Here is a 9,250-nt window from a genome sequence, read left to right as displayed (position 1 = left end):
TGGCAGGTGAAGGACAGATGACTTGTACTTCCCATTGCCCTGCCCCCTTTTCACTCCCGGGCCCATATTCACATTTCCCTGCTCCCTCTCTTTCTGGCTGCTTTGCCGTGAGACGGTAAGTAGAATCCCATGGTTCTGCTTGCTCTGGGGAGAAGGCAGGGCAAGGGCTGCAATGACAATTGTTTAACTGGGTTTTGTAACCATCTATTATATTCCTGTAGCCAACCTGACCTGGGACATTGCTATTAATATTATCTATTTTTAATTTCTTACCTACCATAAGGTCACAGGGCAGGTTACAGCAATTTGAAATGACGGCATTAAGATCAGATGAAAACAAATATAAATAGGTTCAAGTTCAGCATATGAGAAGTGGTATAATGAATGTTCCAGACGCATCTCTGTGGTAAAGGGTGGTTCAGTAATCTTATATTTTAACTGGGGGGGGGGGGATGAATAGATAACTAAATGGAACCCAGCCAGAATTATACAAGTGGTGGAAATCCAGCAGTGTTCTTTCAATATGTTTATTTGACTTTATTTTTCTCCTACACATTTAGAATGGCCTGAAGCCATTGGAGTGGTTTGCATTGTGATAAAAATGAGATAAAACCCAAACAATGCAAGCTCTAAAAGCCATAAAAGTGCTTGAAACAAAATCCAAAACAAATGAACCTGTTTCTACAAAAGGGAAGCCCCATGTAAAAGTATAATTACTATTCTATAAATAACTTTGCTCAAGGAAAGCCTTCCAGAACAAAAACGTATTCAAGTTGGCAACGTTAGCATAATGAAGCTATTTATGTCTATTTATTTATAAGGTAAGGGGCACTTTTCAAAGACTTTATCAGAAGCTTCATCCCCCCCCCCCCAGTTGGGTGGGAGAAGGTGCCGTAAATCCCAAAGGGTTTGCCCTTTCAGAGTAGGGGCATTTCCAACCTGCTTAGAATCAGAGGCATTCTGCACAAGATATATTTCATTCACAGTGCCTATAGGAGGGCTACAGAGATTAAGTCATTCATCATTTTAACAACGGTGTCGCATGTTGTCAGTCATATGCCCATATCAGCAGTCTGGAATTTCTGAACTGGGCCCAATACAGCGCATTGCAGTAATCCAGCATCACATGGACTTCGGTGGTCAAGCTATCCCTATATTGCTGGTTTATAGCCGAGAATGATCAGCTGAGGCATGCTAGTGGTTAACAACCTACTTGTGTGCAGTATTAAAAACTCCCATTGTTCTAGGCACATTTTGTGATGGAATTTCATTAGCGCAGAGTGGAAACAAAAGAGGACCTTTTTCTGCCTCCCCACTTCCAGCTTCTCTCTGAAGACTGGAGAAGAGACCCTCTGAAGAATATAAGGGGGGTGGGCAGGGGAAGGACTAGACCATGTGAAAAACATAATATTTTAGCTGCAGCTCATTCATTTTCAGCTTTGTATTCTTGCTACAAAAAAGCACACCTACACATTCCATTATTGCACCCTAACCTAGGTTTAAGGGGCCATTTAGCTCCTAGCTTTCATAGATCAGTTTCTAACACTGCTTGTGTGATAACATGCCCTGATGAGCAGCGATGTAAAATCGTCCTAGTATCAGATCTGGGGAGGCCACAAGTGCAGTTTCTGGTAATTAAGGCTGCAAAAATGAACAACAGCCACCGTGCTTCTTTGATTAGGAGGAACAGAACCCAGTGTTCTCTGTTATGAGACTCGTAGTGACCCTTTCTGATATGACTTTTACTAATTGGGATTGTAAATCTTCTGAGGAGCATGAAACATTTCAGTAACATAAAAGCATAAGGGGGGGATGCACTGGAACATAGCACACTAGTGACTAAGGTGGAGCTTTCTGAATCTCCTTTGGTGAAAATTGAAGTACCTAGAGCAGATTGTCCCCTGCCCTCAACAACTTTTTTGGGCTTGTGGACACATTTGGAATTTGGAGATGGTGTCATGGGCACTTTCACAAAATGGGTGCTGGGTGGGTGGATGTGGCAAGCCCCCAAATAATAGTCTGGGCAATTACCAAAGTTACTCTTGCAACAGGCTACTTGTTTTAGCAGAAAAGCAAACTATTCAGACTAAAATACAGGTAGCTTGCTCAGACACCTGGGCAGAAGGCCAAGGTGGGACCTGAGGCTCAAAGCACAAAGTCTCTCCGCCAATCTTTTTCTCTCTCTTTGGCAGCCAACCCATCCATGGATGGCCAAAGACATTTTGCCACTCGCTAATGGACAAAGCGGAGTTCAATGCCAGTGCCAGACAGCCAACCCCTTTGAAATTGTCCTCATCAGGGACTGACTACTGGGAACCTTTCTCACTCTCCATAGGCCATTTTTAACAGGAAGTTGTCACATCATGATGTCTGGAGACTGATAAACCACCCTGCCTAACTCTCAAAAATGGGCTGCAGAGGGTGGGGCAGTTTTGGACCAGGGTCTCATGCTGAAGAAAAGGTTTCCCACCCTTGTTCTAAAGGATAAAACAGAAATTCCCTGCAGTGGCAGATGAGTCACTGCTGCTTACTTAGAAGCAGGAGGAAGAGGAAAGAGGGAGGAGGGAGAGTGGTACAGGTCAAATGGACTGACAAGGAGCACAAGATTAGCTCTGCTGGAGTGTTTGCACTGCACCATCTTCCCTGCTGCCTCACTCCTCTTCCTCCTGATAAGCAGCAGCGACCCATCTGCAAGGAAGTCAGCGAAGCTTCTGCATCCCAGCATGCTACCTTCTGCTGATGCCCTTAATGTGCACATGGTGACTATGTCACTGATAGTAAAGACCAATTGTTGCCTGTCATGTTTTATACTAGATTCACGAAGACACCCTGCCCAAATTTTCAGACTACATGTTCTCATGGCTACCTTTCTTCAACTATGTTTCCCCATCTAGGACAAAGGAGGACTCCTCAATATGGATGTTTCCATCACTGCTGTGGTCTTCCCAATCATTTTCTGCTACCTCTGGGAAGTAGAGGCCCGAGGTTATGACTCCGTCATTTCCGTGCTAAATGGAGCACCATGGGGTCTTTGGGGGAAAAAAGAATTTTGCTCTGGTTTTGCTACTGGTTTCTCACTGAAGGTAAAACTTGACTTGTATCCTGCTTTCCAGACAACCTCACAACTGGTTATCTCTGATGATTCTGCCCTCCTTTCTTCCCACAAAGTTATATTCATCTCTAGGAAAGCGTCTTAGTGTGAACCAGAAAACAGGCCCAGAATTGGCAAAACATTAATCAACAATGCAAACTTACATTGGCTGCATGCCACTTTAACCTGCATGGCTTTTGTCAGTGCATCCTGGGAATTGTAGTTTGTGAAGGAGCTAGCAGTGTAGACCCTCCAAGTATCCCTATTTTCCAGGGGTGGTCCTCAATTTACAGAAGCCGTCCCAGTTTCTGACTTGATCCTGGAATGTCCCACTTTTCCTTAGGATGCCCCTATTTTCATCAGAGAAATGCTGGAGAATATAGACCATCACATGTTACCTGCCCCAGGTCAGTTCTCCCGTGACTGGCAACATCTGTCCAGCGTGTCAGACAGGAGACTCTTCCAGGCTTAAGATGCCAATGACTGAATCTGAGACCTTTTGCATGCAAAACATATGCTCTGCCCCTGAGCTACAGCCCATCCCAGGTGCGATCTGGTGGTGGCAGGAAGAACTTTGTGAAATTGTGTTCGTTTAGGAATGGCAGGCAGGGCCAGCCCTATCACTAGGCAAATTGAGGCAGTTGCCAGTCCAGCCAGTCCTTGATTTTGGGAAAAAAGCGTCAGCTAGCAAGGAAGTCCAAGGTGAAATCACTTCCGATTCACCATGTCCATACCAGGCTCCTAGAACAGCATATAAAACAGTCAAGGGGGTGGGGAGCATTACAACGATCATTTACTAAAATGCCCTTATTTCAATGTACTGGCATCAACACTGTTCTTCAGCTCAATTCTGAATCTTCTTAGAATCTTTCCCCCGCAGAATTGCTCACAATCCTTTCTTACATAACACCGGTCCTGAAAGACCTACATTGGCTCCCAGTATGTTTCCAGGCACAATTCAAAGTGTTGGTGCTGACCTTTAAAACCTAAACTGCCTTGGCCCAGTATACCTGAAGGAGCATCTCCACCCCCATCGTTCAGCCCGGACACTGAGGTCCAACTCCAAGGGCCTTCTGGTGGTTCCCTCACTGCAAGAAGCAAAGCTACAGGGAACCAGGCAGAGGGCCTTTGAGTGGAACGCCCTCCCATCAGATGTCAAGGAAATAAACAACTATCAGACTTTTAGAAGACATTTGAAGGCAGCCCTGTTTAGGGAAGTTTTTAATATTGGATGAAACATTGTATTTTAATATTCTGCTGGAAGCCGTCCAGAGTGGCTGGGGAAACCCAGCCAGATGGGTGGGGTATGAATAATAAATTTATTATTATTATTATTATTTGATTATCTGTCTTGTAATACATTTTTCTATGGGAGTCCTGGGAGTCTCTCTAACCTGTTCAGGGCTGCCCTAGACCTATAGGCTACTATAATACAGAATTCAGTTTGTGAGCCCAAAGTTTCTGTTAAGTTTCTTAGTATTTCAGGCTTACATGAAAGGGCACACATTTTGACTTTATATCTTTAACAAGCCTATTTCACTCAATCCTCTTCCTTTGGAGGGTGCTTGAGGGAACTTTTTGTTCACTCTGAGTCCCCCCCCCTGATTATATTCAATTCCCCACCATGTTGGTAGCCCAAGTGAGTGCCAAAGGACTCTTACTTTATCACAGTCTCTCTTCCTCTTTGACACCAGGTGGAACCATATCAAGGAGGTAGAAGGAAAGACGATGATACAGCCCTAAATGGCATCCGATTGTTCTGCAATGATGATTCATATATTTCGTCCGCTGTTGGGGAGTGAGCATCTCTATCTTTTTTTTTTAGCTGTCACCATAATTTAGGCTTTCCCCCTGTGCCAATCTTGTTTTATATATATATATATATATATATATATATATATATATATATATATATATATATATATATATCTCCCTCTTCGCTTTTTATTTTAGTAGCAGTGGTAATGAGGGTTCATAAATTCTGTGGCCAGTAGATGACAAGTCCACTTCCTCTGCCTTTGTGTGGATGACTACATTCAAGTCACCAACCACAGGGTTACGATACCTGGACAAAACCAACGTTTGGAAGTTGCCTTAGGACCAATCAACTCCACAGAGAGACAGTTTGGCCTCCGTTCTTCTTAGGTCCAAAAGAACTGATCTGGCCAGGACCTAGCAAACCAGAAACAACTTCACCTCACATTTCTCTCTTATTGGGAGTTATACCCAGAAGTGGCTTGCCTGGTGCGATGGAGATACAATGCCAGGAGGGAGAGAGGAAGGGTGAGGAGGCAGGGACAATGGCATGGTGCAGTCGGGCTGCCAGGAGTCCCAGACTGTTGTGCTATGGCAACTTCCCGTCTGCCTTGCCCCAACTCTCTCCCATACCAGGAAGCACTGCGACTCCGCTGCTTCCAGTTACATCTTCGAAAAGGCAGAATGAAAACAGCTCCATAATTTCTGGAATGTACGCAGTGGCTCAGATAACTCTTTGTACTCAGTAGTGTGGTAAAGCAGACAGACACTGCATAAATAACAAGGCCTTGGACAAAGTTAAATTAAAAAAACTTAGCTTTCACTCAAGGTTTTGTTGGGGTTTTTTTTGGTAAAGCAGCAGTTTTAAGCATTCATTGTGAAGATATTCATAGGAAAAACCTCCCCCATTTGTTTTAGAAAAGTAGGGACAAATAACCCAGGAGAAAATGAAAATATAGGAAAAATGCAGCCAGGCAAACCTAACCTAGATTATTTCACTACTAAAAAAATCTGTATCTGAGTCACCCTGTCCCCCCCCCCCCATTTTCTCTCTCTTCAGCCTATGTATTAGGCTGAACCACTAAACTGTATAAAATGAAGCTCTTTTGTTTCCGCATTCATTGAAATGGGAAATATAAAAACGGCTACAGCTTTGTCCCCTTTTGGACAAGTGGATGAAATACGCAGGCACAAGAGGGTTTATTAAGCCTGCCAAATTACAGACAAATGGATTCAGGGCCTTTGGGGGGGGCAAGTAATAGGGATTCGCTTTCCTTTTTAATCAAAGAGAAACAGAGATATTACATTGGAAAACATAAAGCTATACAGAAAAGTACAGAAACAGATGAACACGAAACTTTGTGGAGGCTCTCACCTGACTTGGTGTGGTGGTATTGACCTTGTGCTTTGACTCAAGAGGAAGGAGATATCACCCTCCCCCCAAAAAAATTGCTTCAGTTTTCCTTGGTCTTGATTTGCTGTTAATCAATTGTATGTTCTCATTAATTACATTTGAGGTATCAGTCATTTGGGAGAACATTCAACATCCCATGAGTAATGGGACCTCCCCTTCTTCTTCCTCCTCCTGCAGCCCCTTCAAACTCTCTAGAGCAGATCTGAGGGGATGAGGAGTAGGTGGGTATAGACAGAGGAAACGGAAGGGTACAGCTGATATAAAAATCTGAATATATTTCTCTTTTATATCTTTTTTAATTTTCAATTTTGCATTTCGAAATAAACAATTAGCAAACTTTAAAATAAAAAATAAATAAATCTGAATATATTTCTCAAGCCAGCTTTGTCATCTTTGGCAGATGGGGAGCATGGTCTGAGATTCAGTATTGCCCTGTACCATCCAAGCTTAAGGCCTTCTCCCTGAGAGTGGAAGTACCGCAAGGACTTGGGGATGACACTGCAGCCAACAACATCATGTTCATGTGTAGCGATGACTCCAAGCTAAAAGGCAACTCGCATGAATGGGGAACCTTTGGCCCATGGAGCTCTCCCTGCCACGCTGGTTCCTATATATGTGGCATCCAGACAAAGGTCGAGTTTCCACAAGGGCCTGAAGATGACACTGCACTTAATGACATTAAGTTCTATTGCTGCAAAGGAAATTTTGGCATATTTCATTAACATTCCTGCAGATTTGCTAGCTTATGAATTTGTCCTCTATTAAACCTTACCTTTAACTGGAGAGCTGTGTCTTTTTTTATATAAAAAAAATCTGATGCACTAGACTCATTTTTCAGCCCTCTGATGGGAGGAGAACCCAAGGAGGGCAGAGACGTAAAAGGGGGGCAGAAATATATAAGCGCTGATTGTCAGATTTGGAGACAGCAGGGGAAGTCATGCTCTTTAGCCCCTCAGGGATGTACAGTCCTAGTCAGATCATAAGGTCCAAACTCAGCACTGTCACAATAAAAGGGTAATGGTAAAGGACCTCTGGACGGTTAAGGCCAGTGAAACTTGACTATGGGGTGCGGCACTCATCTTGCTTCAGGCCAAGGGAGTCAGCGTTTGTCTGCCTCATGTGGCTAGCATTGTCTAAACCACTTTTGGTGCAACGGGACACTGTGACGGAAGCCAGGCCCCATGAAAACGCCCTTTACCGTCCCACCGCAGTGGTACCTGTTTATCTACTTGCACTGGCATGCTTTCAAACTGCCAGGTTGGCAGGAGCTGGGACAGAGCAACAGGAGCTCACCTCCAGCGGCGTAGCTAGCGGCTCGGGCATCTGGGGTGGCACAAATGCCCTGCACCCTATGGAACAAATTATTTGCGTCAGTCTTCACAGCAGATGTTGGACAGATTCTTATGCCTTGATCACTAAGTTTCTAGGAGGAGACTGGAAGAAACCAATCAAGTAGGCACGATGAAGTCACTTCTGTTAAATCTGAAATTTTAGGGGAAATTGCAAATTTAAAAATTGGCATCATTGTGTCTAGATAATCTGCAACAGAGAGTTCTGAAATTACCGAAATGTAAAAATGTTGATATTCTAAGAAAAATATGCAAGTCATCACTAATGCCAGCACCTGTATTGGAAGACAAGAAAGTAGCCAACCTAACATCAAATCACTAATAAGAGATCTAAGTGAGCTAGGAAATTGCGTGTCCATTAGCCTAACATCTGTGCTGTGTAAATTGGTGGAAAGCATACTTGAAACTAGAATGGCTACATATTGGAGAATACTTGCTGAGGGAGAATAATCCTAACTTCTGCAAAGGGAATCATAGAATTGGAAGTCTTTCTTCACCTATCTTTTAGATTTTTTGAGAGTATTAACATGTAGATAATCTGCCCACCTGCCACATTTGGCCCACATTGGTGTGTGTGTGTGTGTGTGTGTGTGTGTGTGTGTGTAATGTCATGGCTTGCCAGCTGCATCTAGTTCCCCAACCCTGCAACAGATATTGTATATAGTGGTACCTCGGGTTAAGAACTTAATTCGTTCTGGAGGTCCGTTCTTAACCTGAAACTGTTCTTAACCTGAGGTGCCACTTTAGCTAATGGGGCCTCCCGCTGCTGCTGCCGCTGCCACGTGATTTCTGTTCTCATCCTGAAGCAAAGTTCTTAACCCAAGGTACTATTTCTGGGTTAGCGGAATCTGTAACCTGAAGCGTCTGTAACCCGAGGTACCACTGTACAATCATACCTCGGGTTGAAGTCGCTTCATGTTAAGCCTTTTTGGGTTGCGCTCCGCGGCGACCCGGAAGTAACGGAGCACGTTACTTTCGGGTTTTGCCGCTTGTGCATGCTCAGACGCTCAAAATTACGTCATGCGCATGCGTGGAAGTGGCGAATCGTGACCCACGCACGCGCAGACATGGGGTGCGTTCGCCTCAGGATGCGAACGGGGCTCCGGAACGTATCCAGAGGTACCACTGTACTTGGAATATCAAAAAGCATTTAACCAACTTGCTTTTAACCAAAAAAGCATGTTTCCTACTGCTCTGGAGGGCAAGACTCAAACCAATGGCTTCAACTTCCAAGAAAGGAGATTCCAACCAAGGAAAAACTTTCTGACAGTAAAAGCTGTTCAACAGTGTCACGGACTCCCTCGAGAGAAGGTAGATTCTCCTTTACTGGAGGTTTTTAAGCAGAGGTTGGACGACCACCTGTCATGGATGCTTTGGCTGAGATTCCTGCATTGTAGGGGGCTGGACTAAATGATGCTTGGGGTCACTTCCAGCTCTTAATTCTATGAACTCTGGTCTTCATAAGTTATCATAATTCATGGATGATAAGACTACACCAGTGTGGTGTAGTGGTTAAGAGCAGTAGACTTGTAATTATGGAATTATGGAAGGAAGGGATGAGATTTACAGCATGCACCACAATTAAAGAAAATGTTATGAAAATGATATATCGATGGTATATAACACCAGTCAAATTAAGTA

General features: G+C 43.9%; 1 protein-coding gene across 1 annotated transcript; it reads left to right on the top strand.

The window, feature by feature from the left end:
* Positions 1–2,899: 2,899 nt before the first annotated feature.
* Positions 2,900–7,032, top strand: LOC128412344 (vitelline membrane outer layer protein 1-like). Its single transcript, XM_053385251.1, has 3 exons — positions 2,900–3,083; positions 4,786–4,889; positions 6,661–7,032. The coding sequence occupies exons 1-3, from the start codon at positions 2,916–2,918 to the stop codon at positions 6,980–6,982; spliced, it is 594 nt and encodes a 197-aa protein (XP_053241226.1). The 5' UTR covers positions 2,900–2,915; the 3' UTR covers positions 6,983–7,032.
* Positions 7,033–9,250: the final 2,218 nt, after the last annotated feature.

The sequence above is a fragment of the Podarcis raffonei genome, chromosome 4 (genome assembly GCF_027172205.1).
Source record: "Podarcis raffonei isolate rPodRaf1 chromosome 4, rPodRaf1.pri, whole genome shotgun sequence".
Classification (NCBI taxonomy): Eukaryota; Metazoa; Chordata; class Lepidosauria; order Squamata; family Lacertidae; genus Podarcis; species Podarcis raffonei.
The sequence above is the reverse complement of the archived record's forward strand: the minus strand, read 5'-3'. Positions and strand labels throughout refer to the sequence as shown.